The sequence below is a fragment of the Macaca thibetana genome, chromosome 1, assembly GCF_024542745.1.
Source record: "Macaca thibetana thibetana isolate TM-01 chromosome 1, ASM2454274v1, whole genome shotgun sequence".
In the NCBI taxonomy this organism is placed as follows: domain Eukaryota; kingdom Metazoa; phylum Chordata; class Mammalia; order Primates; family Cercopithecidae; genus Macaca; species Macaca thibetana.
This window is the reverse complement of record NC_065578.1, coordinates 215,792,158-215,808,033: the sequence shown is the minus strand read 5'-3', so window position 1 is coordinate 215,808,033 and position 15,876 is coordinate 215,792,158. Positions and strand designations below refer to the sequence as shown.

The 15,876-nt window shown below is 41.8% G+C and overlaps 1 protein-coding gene and 2 pseudogenes across 3 annotated transcripts in view; 1 reads left to right on the top strand and 2 right to left on the bottom strand.

Annotated features, from left to right (window-relative positions):
• LOC126951160 (40S ribosomal protein S2-like) overlaps window positions 1-15,876 on the bottom strand; it is a 375,530-nt pseudogene that overhangs the window by 346,792 nt on the left and 12,862 nt on the right. The gene's annotated exons all lie outside the window — the stretch shown is intronic.
• Window positions 8,605-10,676, top strand: LOC126958991 (homeobox protein TGIF2-like; annotated as a pseudogene).
• C1H1orf100 (chromosome 1 C1orf100 homolog) overlaps window positions 14,881-15,876 on the bottom strand; it is a 41,530-nt gene continuing 40,534 nt past the window's right edge. For both annotated transcript variants that reach the window (XM_050785135.1, XM_050785142.1), the window contains one exon: window positions 14,881-15,018. In XM_050785135.1, coding sequence (XP_050641092.1) covers window positions 14,900-15,018 — 119 coding nt within the window. In that variant the 3' untranslated portion in view covers window positions 14,881-14,899. The remainder of the gene's footprint in view (window positions 15,019-15,876) is intronic.

The following is a 15,876-nucleotide window of genomic DNA, read 5'->3' as shown; positions in this document are numbered from 1 at the left end:
CACTGTACTCCAGCTTGAGTGACAGAGTGAGACTATCTCGGAAAAAAAAAAATTTAAAAAAAGAAAAAGGCAGCCCTATTTCATAAGTAATTGAAAACAATGTGAAGGTCCGTTAATAGCATAAGATGGTATTCTATGAAATAGAAGAGAGGAGGGAATAAAATATAAAACTATATTTGTTGGTCTAAACCAAGGACAAAATATGCAAGGGTGTATATCAAATGGTTAACATTGGTCACTAGGAGAGAACTTTGAAGTTTTCCTTATACATTTTTGTACCGTTTATATTTTTAAGAGCATATAGTTTTTAAATTATTTTTAAGAAATTAGTTATAGGCTGGGCATGGTGGCTCACGCCTGTAATCCCCAGCACTTTGGGAGACCGAAGCAGGTGGATCACGAGATCAGGAGATCAAGACCATCCTGGCTAACACGGTGAAACCCTGTCTCTACTAAAAATACAAAAAATTAGCCGGGCGTGGTGGCGGGCGCCTGTAGTCCCAGCTACTTGGGAGGCTAAGGCAGGAGAATGGCGTGAACCCAGGAGGCAGAGCTTGCAGTGAGCCGAGATCGCGCCACTACACTCCAGCCTGGGGGACAGAGCGAGACTCCATCTCAAAAAAAAAAAAAAAAAAAAATGAGTTATAGCAGTTATTGAGAATAAATTGCTATTTGAAATGTACCTGAGAACTGAGTACATTCAGTGTTTAATAGTTTTAGGAATCCACAGTGTAAATCATGGTCAGTATACTTTTGGGGAAGGATAATTGAGATGTTGACATTTGACATCATGTTATAGGCTTGGTCTTTAGAAACCATATGAACACCCACACTGACACAAATACCGATATTACAAATGAAAGAATATGCTATCATTAGATACCAGAGTCATACTGTACAAGCTAAAAGATTGCCTGTTTGGAAAATGCTTCCGGAATTTAGGGAAAGAAGATATTATTGGCTTTTTAACTTGCTGCCCACTGCTTTTTTCTCTTAAGGTTGAAAAGTAATTTTGCTTGGAAACACCAACAACCATTAGCCTAGATGTTTTTGTAGAATAGCATCCATCTTTCTAGAATCTACCTGAGAAGAAAAGATCTGGGTGACTTTTATACACAGCATCCATCAGTCTTCTTTCACCTTTCTTAGGCGTTTTTTCTGGCTTTGTCATTTTATTTTTTATCAAAGTGATACATGCATATGATTTTTATTTAAACATCTTTATTGAAGTATAATTTATATATTATAACATTTGCCTGTTTTAAGTATACAGTTCAATGATATAGTGAATTTACAGAATTATGCGACTGTCATTACTGTGCAATTTTAGAACATTTCCATCACACTGTAAAGATTCATCCTGCCCATTTGTAGTCACCCCCATTCCCACACCCAACCTCACAAGTCTACTTTTTGTCTCAATAGAGTTGCCTTTCTTGGACATTTCACATAAATGAAATCACAATATTTAATCTTTTTGCATCTAGCTGGATTTTTTAATATCTTTTGAAACAATACCATGTGCTTCATTCCTTTTTTAATGCTGAATAATATTCTATTATATGGATATACCACATTTTCTTCATCTGTTCATAGAAACTTGAGTTATTTTCAGGGTTTTTTTTTATATTATGATAGTACTGCTGTGAGCATTTGCATTTAAGTCTTTGTGTGGACATAGGTTTTTGTTTCTCTTGGGTAGATATCTAGGAATGGAATCTCTGGGTCAGATCATACATTTATGTTTAACGTTTAAAAGAAATTTCCAAAGTGACTGCATCACTTTACATTCCCACCAACAATGTATAAGAATTTCCATTTCTTTACATCCTCATCAATACTTGTTATTATGTATCTTTTGATTATAACCATTCTAGTGGGTATGAACTGTTGGTTTCTTGTTTTAATTTGTGTTTCCCTAATATGACTAATGATGTTTTAGCATTTTTAATGTCTATTTATATATCCTTGGCGATGTTTATTCAAATATTTTGCCCATTTTTAAATTGGTTGTTTTTTAATTATATAAGAAGTCATTATACATTCTAGATTCAGATTCTGTATTAGATCTAATTTGCAAATTTTTTTTCTAGTCTGTGGCTTGCCATTTCATTGTCTTGGTGATGTTTTTTGAAGTACAAAAGTTTTAAATTTCAGTCAAATCCAATTTATCAGTTTTTCCTTACCTAGGTGGTTTTTGGTGTCACATTTAAGGAATCTGCCTAATCCAAGGTCATTAAAAGTTTTATTTGATGTTGTATTCTAAAAAAATGTATAGTTTAAACTTTCACATGTGAAAGACCATTTCACAAAATCGTCTTTGATCCATGTTGAGTTAATTTTCATGTGATGCAAGGTAAAAGTCTTAGTTTATCTCGTTGTTTATAGATGTTTACTTGTCCTCACACCATTAGTTGAAAATACTATTCTTTTCCCATTGAAATGCCTTTGCCCCTCTGTTCTTATACCAGCACCACACTGTTTTGATACTGTGGCTTTATAGCGTGTTTTGAAATTGAGGAGTACAAGCCCTCCAGTTTTGTTCTTTTCAAGATTGACTTTGCTATTCTGGGTCTTTTGCGTTTGATATAAATTTTGGGGCTGGCATCAGAAAAATGGCAGAGTTTCAGCTCCAGATACCCATTTCTCCACAGAATCAGCAAAAAACAAATAGGAACTGTCAGAATGAACTTTGTCAGAACTCTGGAAAACACAGGTTTACATCAATCAGGCAAACAACAAATCAAGAAGAAGGCAAATTAAAAATGGTAGGAAAGCTGTGTGGTGTTTTTACTTGTCCTTGCCCATCCCGTTTCCAGGTCAATGGCAATCTTGAAGAAAGCAACCTGCATTGCCAATGTGCCTGGTCTCTGGTTCTAAAGGGAGCAGAGCAGACCTTATTTGCAAATTATTGTGGTTTTTCTATTTTAACCTCTCTGTGGCTACCTGAAGGGCTGACACATAGTGCCCATCTGTGTTTTACCTAACTCAGAATTCACCTAGGATGGAAAAGTGGTGAGCATTGCTTGGAAACATTATAGGGAGAACAAAAAAACCACAACTGCTTGGAGCAAAAGATGATATACAGTTGAGGCATATAATACACAATCTAAAGCCTGGGAGGAAGAACAGAGGAGAGTTTATTTGAGAAATTAGGTCGTTCAAAAGTGTAAATTAGGGAATATAGAAAGCCATATACGTGCTCAGGGCAGGACGCATGCCCAGAAAAGACCTGAGAAGATCCTAAACTCTCACCTTTGGCTGATCTCTAGGTTTAGTGCGAGAAGAGAAGGCTGAGGCAGAGTTGGAATCCCTGAGCCCAGAGCTTTGTATGTGTGTGTGTGTATGTAATCCTAGTATTTAAGAAAATCTTTGTCAAAGCAGTAGCCGAACACAAACTAAAGGAACAGAGACTTCAGTAACTAATACAATAAGGAGTACAGTTTTTGCAAAAACAAAAACAAAAAAAGGTTCGAAAAATCAGTAATACAATCTTAGCCTTCAATAATCAACAGCAAACCCTAGGGAAAAGAAAAACTGATTTACAGAGTTTCCACATTATAATATTCAAATGTCCATTTTCAATAACAGCAACAAACTGCAAAGAAACAGGAAAGTATGATCTACTCGAAATAAAAAGACTAAAGCCATCCCTCAGAAAGATGACACCTCAGACTTACTAGACAAGGACTTTAAATCAGCTGTCTCAAATATGCTCAAAGAACTAAAGGAAACCAGAAAAATGATGTATGAACAAAAGAATATCCAAGAAGAGAAATGATGAAAGGGAACCAGATAGAAATTCTGGAGTTGAAAAGTACAGTGACTAAAATGAAAAAATTTACTAAAGGAATTCAGAAGATTTGAGCAGGTAGAAGTAAGAATCAGTGAACTTGAAGACAGGACAACTGAAATTATTCAATCTGAGGAGCAGAAAGGAAAATGAAGAAAAGTGAACAAAGCCTAAGGGAGCCTACCATCAAGTGGACCAACATGCATTATGGGAGTCCCAGAAAGAGGCAGAAAGAATATTTGAAGAAATAGTTCATCAAAAAGTTCCAAAATTTGATGAAAGGCATGAATCTACAAATCCAAGAAGCTCAGTGCATTCAAAGTAGAATAAACACAAAAGAGATCTACAATGAGATGCATAATGAAACTATCAAAAGACAAAGATGGAGCATCTTGAAAGCATCAAGAGAGAAGTTATTCATCATGTAGAAGGGATCCTCAGTAAGATTAAAAGCTGATTTCTTACAAAAATCATAGAGGCCAGAAAAAAAAAAGGGATAACATTTACTTAGTGTACTAAAAGAAAGAACTAAGAATATTTGACAAAATTATCCTTCAAATATGAAGGAGAAATTAAGACATAAGTAGATAAACAAAAGTGGAGGAAGAATATTACCCATAGGCCTTTCCCATCAAGAAGTGCTACATGTCCAGGTGCAGTGGCTCCCACCTGTAATTCCAACACTTTGGGAGGCCAAGGGATATGAATCACTTGAAGCCAGGAGTTTGAGACCAGCGTGGCCAACATGGTGAAACTCCGTCTGTACCAGAAATACAAAAAAAAAATTAGGTGTGGTGGTGGGTGCTTGTAATCCCAGCAACTGGGGTGGTTGAGGCAGGAGAATCACTTGACCAGGAGGTAGAGGTTGCAGTGAGCTGAGATCACCCCACTGCACTCCAGCCTGGGTGACAAAGCAAGACTGTCTCAAAACAAACAAACAAACAAACAAAAAAAAGCTACAGGGGAAGAGCTACAGGGAGTCTCCCAGTTTGAAATGAGAGGAAACTAGCCAGTAACTTCAAGCTGAGTGAAGAAATAAAGATCTCCAGTAAAGGTAAAAAGGTAAAAGCCAGTATTAATGTATTTCTGTTTTGCAACTCCACTTTTTATTCTACATGATATAATAGGCAAATGCAAAATGCATAAAAAATAATTACAAATTTATGCTATTGGGTACACTGCATAAAAATGTAATTTGTGACAACAATAAGGTCAGGAAAGAACTGTATAGGAGCAGAGTTTTTGTATGTTATTGAAGTTAGTATCAATTAAAATAATATTGTTACAAATTTAGGATGTTAATTGTAATCATCATGGTAACCATTAAGAAAATATCTAAAATATATACACAAAAGAAATGATAAGGAAATTAAACAGAACCCTACAAAAAAAATCAGCTCAGGACAAAAGAAGGCAGTAATGAAGGAAATTAGATATAAAAGATAGTTCAGGCCAAGCACGGTGGCTCACGCCTGTAGTCCCAGCACTTTGGAAGGCCGAGGTGGGCGGATCAGGAGGTCAGGAGATCAAGACCATCCTGGCTAACATGGTGAAACCCCGTCTCTCCTAAAAATACAAAAAAATTAGCCAGGCGTGGTGGCAGGTGCCTGTAGTCCCAGCTACTTGGGAGGCTGAGGCAGAAGAATGGCGTGAACCTGGGAAGCAGAGCTTGCAGTGAGCCGAGATCGCGCCACTGCACTCCAGCCTGGGTGACAGCGAGACTTTGTCTCAAAAAAAAAAAAAAAAAAAAAAAAATTCAACTGTATGCTATCTACAAGCAATTCACTTTAATCCAAAGATACAAATAGGTTGCAAGTGAAAGGATGGAAAAAGTTATCACACAAAATAGACTTTACATTTAAAACTGTTACAAGAGACAAGGGAATTATCTGTTGATAAAAGGGTCAATTCATCAAGAAGATGTAACAATTATAAACATATTCATACTCAGCAAGCAACAGAGCCCCACCAAAATATATGAAGCAAACACAGATTTGAACGGAGAAATGGTTCCACAATAATAGAAACTTCAGTACCCCATTTTAATAATAAAATTTATTATTATTAGAACATTTAGAACATTAATAAGGAAATAGAGGACTTAATTAACATTATAAATTAAATAGTACACTTCCCCCAACAATAGCAGAATACACAGTCTCCTCAAGTGCACATGGAACACTGTCCAGGACAGAGGATAGGTTACAAAACAAGTTTAAAAATACTGAAACCATACAGAGTATCTTCTCTGAATACAATGGAATGGAGCTAGAAATCCATAACAAAGAAAACTAGAAAATTCACAAATACGTGGAAATTAAACAACACACTGTTAACCAACAGATCAAATAAGAAATTCGAAGGGAAATTAGGAAGATTGCTCTTTTGCATTTTACGGATATAACTATTTTGACAAATCTCATGTCAAATGATAAAGTTATGTGATGGTAATATGTCAACTTGACTGGGATGAGGGATGCCCAGTCCCTCGGGTTAAAACCTTGTTTCTGGGTGTGTCTGTGAGGGTGTTTCTGGAAGAGATTAGCATTTGAATCAATGAACTGTAAAGACTGCCTTCACCAGTGTAGATGGACATCATCCAATCTGTTGAGTGTCCACATATTTAATAGAACAAAAAGGCAGAGGAATAGTGAATTTGCTCTCTGCTTGAGCTGGGACATTCATCTTCTCCGGCCTTTGAACTTGGGCTGGGACTTAACACCATTGGCTCCCCTGGTTGTAAGGCCTTTTGACTTGGACTAGAACTACACCACCAGCTCTCCTTGGCCTCCAGTTTGCAGATGGTAGATTGTGGGACCTTCCAGTCATGGCGTTCATGTGAGCCAGTCCCTCATAAGTCTCTTTGTATCTGTCTGTCTGTCTATCTATCTATCTATCTATCTATCTATCTATCTATCTATCTATCTATCTATCTGTATATACACACACACACATTGTATTAGTTCTATTTCCTTGGAGAACCCTAATGAATGCAGATTTTGGTACCAAGAATTGTACTAGAATAAGAAAATTCTAAGAATGAGTTTTTTGAATTGTTTCTGGGGCTTCTGAAATTTGCTGTGTAATCTAATTGGATTTAAAGGGGCTGATGACTCTGTATCCAGTAGTAAAGAGAGCCCTAATAGTTCATGTTTGGATACTCCCTAATCAACTCCTTATAAGAAGCAAGGGGACCGGGCAAGGTGGCTCATGCCTGTAATCCTAGCACTTTGGGAGGCCGAGGCAGGCGGATTGCCTGAGTTCAGGAGTTCAAGACCAGCCTGGGCAACACGGTGAAACCCCGTCTCTACTAAAATACAAAAAATTATCTGGGCATGGCAGCGTGTGCCTGTAGTCCTAGCTATCCGGGAGGCTGAGGCAGGAGAATGGCGTGAACGCAGGAGGCGGAGCTTGCAGTGAGCCGAGACTGTGCCACTGCACTCCAGCCTGGGTGACAGAGCGAGACTCTATCTCAGGAAAAAAAAAAAAAAAAGGAAGCGACCTCAAGGGTTCCGTATATTATATTTTTGAACATTTTTTGAAAACTAAGGAGTAAAATAGCATTGGTTATTGCTCCTAAGGTCACTGAAATTGCTGAGAATCAAATCCTGGGACTTGATGAATTTCAGCACATGTTGAATTTCCAGCCCCACAGCATCCGCTCTTAAAGCAGAGGCATTAATTAGGAAATAGTGGAATCCTGTCAATTGAAATGGGGATGTTTGGGAAGGCCTAGATAAAGCTGGAGACATTGAGCCCCTAAAATCTGATGAGTCTTTTTTGCCAGCGGTCCCCCCATCCCAGTGGAAGTGACTTCCCCAACCCCAGTGACAGTGGCGTTCCTGCTCACAGTGACGTCAGCCTTTCCTGCGCTGAGGAAACCCTGCATTACCTAAGGAAACTGTGACAGGGTGGTGATTCCCACCACATCCCCATTCAACACTATTTGGCCTGTGCAGAAGAAGATGGATCTTGGAGAATGACAGTGGATTATCATAAGCTTAACCAGATGGTGACTCCAATTGCAGCTGCTGTACCAGATGTGTCATTGCTTGAGAAAATCAGCACATCCCCTGCTACCTGGTATGCAGCTATTGTCTTGGAAAATGCCTTTTCTCCATCCCTCTCCGTAAGGCCCACCCTAAGCAGTTTGCTTTCAGTGACATGACCAGCAGTGCACCTTCACTGTCCTGCCTCAGAGGCATATCACTTCTCCAGCCCTAGGTCATAATTTAGTTCATGGGGATCTTGATCACCCTTACCTTCCACAAGATATCACACTGGTCCATTACTTTAATGACATTATGCTGATTGGACATAGTGAGCAAGAAGTAGCAATAACTGTAGACATATGGTAAGACATTACCATGTCAAAGAGTGTGCAGTAAATCCAACTGAAATTCAGGGACCTTTACCTCAGTGAAATTTCTAGGGGTCCAGTGGTGTGTGGTGTCGAAATATATCTTCCTCTTTCTTTCTTCTCTTTCTTCCTTCCTTCCTTCCTTCCTCTCTTTCTTTCCCTTTTTCTTTCTTTTCTTTCTCTTTTTTCTCCTTCCTTCCTTCCTTAGAACGTCATTTCAAACAAATTTATTTATTTGTTTCATGAGAAAGAGCATTCTAAAAGCAGTGTAGCCAGCATACAATCACATTGCTGCAGAACATTGAATAAGCTTTTTAAAAATCACAGGGCAGAGAATGGGATGGCAAATTGTTAAAATCAGGAAAGAGAATCCAACAAAGTAGGAATCCAATTTGTTTCCCACAGTAGGGTAATCAGTTTAGGAAGTCCATTCGTGGTGTTAATTACAACAATGGAATGGAAACACTTCAGTCGATACCAGATATTTTCATATACTTGTTTTGGTAAGAGATACCCCTCTAAGGTGAAGATTAAGTTGTTTCATCTGACTTCTCCCACAACCGAGAAAGAGGCACAGTGCCTGCTGGGCCTCTTTGGATTTTTGGAGGCAGCATATTCATTTGGGTGTGTCACACTGGGCCATTTACTGAGTGACCTGGAAAGCTGTGAGTTTTGAGGGGGGCCCAGGGCAAAAGAAGACTCTACAACAGGTCCAGGGTGCTGTGCAAGCTGCTCTGCCACTTGGGCCATGTGACCAGCAGATCTGTCAATGGCAGGTAGGGGAGCCTTTGGGTAGGTGAGTCACACCTCCAGCCTTTGATGCCCCACGCCCAGACTGAGGCTGCATGGGCCCGAAAACCGCTAGGAAAAGTGAAGAGGGGATTCAGGCTCAGAGAGGGAAGGACGCTTGCCCAGGGTCACGGCACCAAGTGAAGGACAGGGCCTTGCTTGTTCATCTGGATTTTCAGGGGTTGAGTCTGGTACCAGGCCAAGGGGCCTGACCAAGGAGAACATCCAAGAAGCAGTCAGTAGAGATGGCTCACCACTGTCTCTGCAAGGCTTGCCCCAGGTCCAGCCTGGCTCCTCGGCACCACATTGGACAGTGATCTAGGTGAAGACGAAGGCCTCCTCTCCCTGGCAGGCAAAAGGAAGCTCAGGGGGAACCTATCCAAGGAGTCAGTGGAGATCCTCGGGCACTGGCTATACTTGCACCTCTGTAATGTCTGCCCCCTGGGGCTGGGGAAGCCGAGCCTTTGTGGTCAGACCAACCTGTCAGCACTGCAGACGTGTAACTGGTTCATCAATGCCTGGCGGTGGCGTCTCCCAGACTGCAAAGATGCGAATCAGTTTACCCTTTCCCGAGGTAGGGGTGAGGCCTCAGATGTGGCCCTGCCCAGTAGCAGCAGCCCCTCAGGGCTGGCTGTGTCTGTCCCAGCTCCCACCGATGTGCCCTCCCTGTCTGTGTGCTGGGTGCTGCTCCACTCAGGCCAGCGGGGAAAGCTGCCCCCCTTCCCTCCTTGGGAGTTGGAGCCCCCCAATACCCTATGACTGCTGGTAGCACACTCACCCTGCTGACCAGGACTGAGGCTGGAAGCCCCACAGGGGACTCTCCAACATGCCACCAGCCACATCCCTAGAACAAGACAAAGAGGCTTCAGCAGCTTCCAGCTGCTTCCAGTCCTCCAACTACAGAGGGCTGCTGAGATGGAGCTTGAGAAGCAGCAGCACCCATCACTCCCATTCCTCCACACTCCTTTCGTCTCTGAAAACCTCAAGCAGGTGTGTGTCAACAGGGGTGCTCGAGGCTGAAACCAGCAGTCTTGGGTTCCCGTTTGGGTCCCCTCCATACAGAGGGTTTTCTGTGGATCACTGCCAAACATTGGGATCATGTCCTCCGTCCAGAGGGCTTCAGCAGGAAGACGCCAGCTGGCATCGCTGCGCTGTGATGGGGGCCCTCTTCTCTGCTGACTCTGCCATTTCTCCAGGCCTCCCCTCAGTGAGGAGACCAGGCGATGGGAGACAGGCATGGTGCTGCTGCTCCTGCTCCAGAGAAACCCTGGGACACCTTTGTTCTGCCTGGTTTCCTGGGTCAGGAAACCTGCCCAGTTCAGGCCTCTGTTGGGTCCAAGCTGCCCCTGTGCTGCTCTGTCAAGCCAGGTGTGGACATTCCAAGTTCATAAGCATGGACAAAAGAAAAGAGCAACCCCGCGGATGTAACAGAACTGACTCCAGCTGAGTGTGTAGATTTTTGCTAAACTGTTTATCCCTTTTTGCTGGGGTTTGCATTAATGGCAGTCGTTAGCCCAGGTGTGGGTAATGAGAATGCATGGCTTGATGGGATCTGATGAACTGGGAGTGACCCACCATTGCAATCGGGGATTGTTTTGCAAGGAAATAGTGTTTTTATTTGGGGGACCAGCAAAATCTCTACATTAGTGTAAAATTTCAAATAGTTGTTATGTCGTTGGTTTGGTTTACCAAGAAAAAAGGACAGAACAAAAGGAGTTCAAGACCAGCCTGGGCAACATGGCAAAACACCATCTCTATTATAATTTTTTTTTTTTTTTTTTTTTTGAGACAGTCTCACTCTGTCTCCCAGGCTGGACTGCAGTGGCATGATCTCGGCTCACTGCAACCTCCGTCTCCCGGATTCAAGCAATTCTCCTGCCTCAGCCTCCCAAGTAGCTGGGATTACAGGCACCCGCCACTACGCCCAGCTAATTTTTGTATTTTGGTAGAGACAGGGTTCCACCATGTTGGACAGGCTGGTCTCAAACTCCTGACCTCAAATCCACCCTCCTGAGCCTCCCAAAGTGCTGGGATTACAGGCATGAGCCACCACACCTAGCCGCTCTATTATAATTTAAAAAAAAAAAAAAAGAAATTTAGGGAACAGTATTTGGATAGATCTGTCTAAATGGGCAAAAAACACAAAGATATCTATCCCATGTGAATGTTCATTGAAGAGAACCTCAACAGAGGATTTTGTTAATTAATTAATTGTATTTCTGAGACAAGATATGCTCTGTTGCCCAGGCTGGAGTGCAGAAGTTTGATCATAGCCCACTGCAGCCTCAAAGTCCCGGGTTCAAGCCACCATCCCGCCTCAGCCTTCTGAATAGTGGGGCTACAGGTGCATGCCTGGCTTATTTATTCATTTATTTAGTAGAGATGACGTTTTATATTGACCAGGCTGGTCTCAAACTCCTGGGCTCAAGCAGTTTTTCCTGCCTCTGCCTCCCAAAGTGCTGGGAGTACAGGCATGTGCCACTGCACCCAGCCAACAGAGAAGAATTTTAATAATCAGATGGATAGGATGACCCATTCCGTGGATACCAGTTTCTTTCCCCAGCCAACACTGTCATTACCCAACGGGCTCATGAATAAAATAGCCATGGTGGCAAGGAAGGAGGTTACACATGGGCTCAGCAACATGGACTTCAACTCACCAAGGCCAACCTGGCCCCCAGTATGGCACCATTCCCTGGAGCGATCAGTCAGCTACCTGGTGGCAGGTTGGTTACACTGGATTACTTCCATCATAGAAGGGGCAGCAGTTTGTCCTTACTAAAATAGACACATACTCTGGATGTGGATTTGTCTTCCTGAACATAATACTTCCGCCAAAACTGCTATCTGTGGACTTACGGAATGCCTTATCCACCATCATGGTATTCCATATGGCATTGCTTTCTGATTAAAGAATTCAAACTTTACAGCAGCAGAAGTGCAGCAATGGGCTTATCTCATGGAATATTTTTGGTCTTACGATGTTCCTCACTATCCAGAAGCCACTGGCTCGATAGAGCTGTGGAATAGCCTTTTGAAGAATCAGTTGCAGTGCAGCTAGGTGGCAATAGCTTGCAGGGCTGCAGCAAGGTTCTCCAGAAGGCTGCAAATGCTCTGAATCAGTGTCCGGTATACGGTGCTCGCTCTCCCATAGCTAGGATTCACAGATCCAGGAATCAAGAGGTAGAAATGGGAGTTGCATCACTCACTCTTACCCATTAGCAAAATGTTTCCCAGGATGTCATGCTCTGCTGGCCTAGAGACCTTCGTTCCAGAAGGAGGAATGCTTCCACCAGGAGACACAATGAACCCGCTGGACTGGACTTAACGCTGCTGCGCAGCCATTTTAGGATCCTCATGCCTCTGAGTCAGCAAGCTAAGCAGGAAGTTATGTTGCTGGTTGGGGCGGTTGATCTGGACGAGCAAGGGGAAATTGAACTACTACTCCACTCCTCCACAAAGGAGGAATATGTCTGGGATATGGACCACTTAGGATGTCTCTCAGCATTACCATGCCCCAACCCAATCCAGGCAGGACTACTAATGTCCAGATCCTTCAGCAATGGAGGTTTAGGCCACTCCACCCGGTAAAGAACCATGACTGCTGAGTTGTGTGTTGAAGTCAAAAGGGATACAGAATGAATAGTAGGAGAAGGCGGCATTTTATAAATACCAGTTGCAACTGTGTGGCCAGTTATAGGAATAAGGACTGTAATTGCCATATGTCCTCATTTTTTTTTTTTTTTTTTTTTTTTGAGACAGAGTCTTACTCTGTCGCCCAGGCTGGAGTGCAGTGGTGCGATCTCGGCTCACTGCAGCCTCCACCTCCTGGGTTCTAGTGATTCTCCTGCCTCAGCCTCCTGAGTAGCTGGGATTACAGGCACACACCACCACGCCTGGCTAATTTTTGTATTTTTAGTAGAGATGCGGTTTCACCATGTTGGCCAGGCTGGTCTCAAACTCCTGACCTCAGCTGATCCACCTGCCTCGGCCTCCCAAAATGCTAGGATTACAGGGCTGAGCCACTGCGCCCGGCCTCATTTTTTAATAAGCGTGTTTGTATGTATACATACATATTTTAGGCAAAAATGTTTGCTTTATTTCCTCTCATTCATTTATCATATAAGATGTACTGACCTTATATATAGTATTTGAGTATTGTTAATGCTACATCATAGTATTTAAGTTATGGAATATCAGGAAAAGAGTAAACATCATTAAAAGACTACCTCCTCTTCTGGGAGGTAAACACCCTGGGATTAGCGCGTTTTCAGTTATATGCAGAATGTTAATATCATGTTAGGCAGGATTATGACCTTGTTATTATCTTTTTTGGAAGTTAAGTATGGTTTAAGATGTTTATAGGTGCCAGGTTGACAAGGGGTAAACTTGTGATGGTTAATTTTTTTTTTTTTTTCGAGACAGGGTGTCACTCTGTCACCCAGGCTAGGGTCCAGTTGTGTGATCTTGGCTCACTGCAGGCTCAAACCCCTCAGGCTCAGGTGATCCTCCCACCTTAGCCTCCTGAGTAGCTAGGACTATAGGCATGTGCCACCATGCCTGGCTAATTTTTGTATTTATTTGTAGAGATGGGGTTTCACCATGTTTCCCAGACTAGTCTCAAACTCCTTTCCTCAAGTGATCCACCCACTTCTGCCTCCCTAAGCACAGAAATTACAGGAGTGAGCCCCTGTACCTGGCCTGATGGTTAACTCTATTTGTTCACTTGATTGGGCTAAGGGATGCCTAGTTAGCTAGCAGAACATTATTTCTGGGCGTGTCTGTGAAGGGTTTTCTGAAGGAGATTAGTGTTTGAGTCAGTAGACTGAATAAAGCAGATGTCCTTCACCAATAGGACAGGCATTATCCAATCCCTTGAGTGCCTTAATCGAACCGAAAGATGGAGGAAGAATGAATTTGCCATCTCTGGTTGAGCCAGAACATACAGCTTCTCCTGTCCTTTGACATCAGCACGCCTAGTTCTCAGGCCATCAAACTTGGTCCGAGACTGACAACATTGGTTCCCCAACCTTCGAACTTGGACTGGAACCACAACACCAGCTTTCACGAGCTTCCAGCTTGCAGATGGCAGATCCTGGGACTCTCAGCTTCCATAATTGCACAAGCCAATCCATCAAAACAAATCTTCATTTCATATATATACACATACACATATTCTGTTTCTCTAGAGAACCCTATCATTTGATCATTGATTAGCCCTTCACATCTAAAACTAAGGCGATGGAAAGCTACATGGAACTCTGCATTCTTGGAGAAGTTTATCCATCGATAGGTGTTACTTTGGAGTGAGTGAGGAGGGAGCTAACCAGTATGCTGGGGAACTGGGGGAGGGCAGGGGTCCCTAGAAGCCAAATGTAAGGTTTTTTTCCTTGGGATCCTTTCCTCTCCTTAGAGAAGACCCTTTAGCTTTCTGCCTGAGGAGCTGATGCCTAGCTGTCAGGCTTTCTTGCTGCCAAGATAGGGGTACTAACTCCTGTGTACAGACTCTCAGTTAACCCTCTTCATCTCCCTGCAGCCCCAGACTACACCTGGGTTTCTCCATCCAGAGCCCCTTGAGGGTCTCCAGTGCTAGTTTTCTTCCTAATTGGCCAAGTCCCCCAGGTTTTTTTTTTTTTTTCCCAACAGTGATGCAATTATTGTGCAGACGCAATGATCTTACCTGATCCCACGTGTAACCATTGGCCTAAATCTAAGATAGCTTGCCAGCATCAGCAATAAGAGGGAGTGGGGCTAAAATTCAAGTTCTCTTAAGGATAGATCTTGAATCCTTGTTCTAAGCTGACCAACTTAATCTGCAAAGAATTTGCAACATGTAAATATTTTAGGATTATAGCCATCTGTATACACACTTAAATTGAAAGTAGTTCTGCTGCCATTAACTTAGTCTAAAAGAGCCACCTAAGAATGCCAAACGTTATTTTGTTCAAATGCCATGGTTATTTTAGTTTAAAAGCATTTCTTTCAAAGCCGCCTCTCTCTTCACAACAGTAGAGCTCTGGCAGTGAATTAAGTGGTCGAGGATTCAGCGAAACTGTGGCTAATTTCTGGTTCCAATCTGGAATTTAAAACAAATTAAGGATTTATTTAAAGACTACTCGCTCCTAATTTTTAACACACTGTCCTTTTAGCAGTTGTGCACAATAACAAAATAACTTTTGGGGTTTAAGACAAATGAATTCACTTAAAATATGGGAAAAAGGACTCAGTCAAATTATTGTTTTTTTGGTTCAGTCTCTGATTAAGAGGCATATTATTGAATTATGCCAAAATGTAAATAAAATGAAATAAATTACATAAATTTGCATGTTGACATTTCATTCTGTACCCCCAAACATTTTTAGTCTTACCTCACCAGTGCATTATTTTGTATCAGATTGCACTTGCTGCCATCCCTCAATTCTTTTTTCTCTTTTTTCAGAGATTTCTTTGTTTTTTCAAATTTTATTGACTATACACCTTTGGATTAGAAAAGTTCAATGAACTCCAAAACAGAATAAACAAAGTTAAAAACCATACAAAATCAATCAGTATGTTATTTGGGAATAGATATGTATATGGTAAAAACAGTCAATAGCAAAGGCAAGATTAACACAAATTCAGGATAGAGGGTATGTCTGGGTAGAAGGATGGGAGACTCAAAGGCTTTAAGTATATTAGGAAATTATTTTTCACAACTGACCTAAGGGATAAATAAGTATTTTTATTATTACTCTTTAAATTGGATATGTACAAAACATTTTTTGCAGGTATGATAGATATCACAACAAATAGAAAATAGGTCAGGCGTGGTGGCTCAAGCCTGTAATTCCAGCACTTTGGGAGGCCGAGGCGGGGGGATCATTTGAGGTCAGGAGTTCGAGACCAGCCTGGACAACATGGTGAAATCCCATCTCTACTAAAAATACAAAAAATT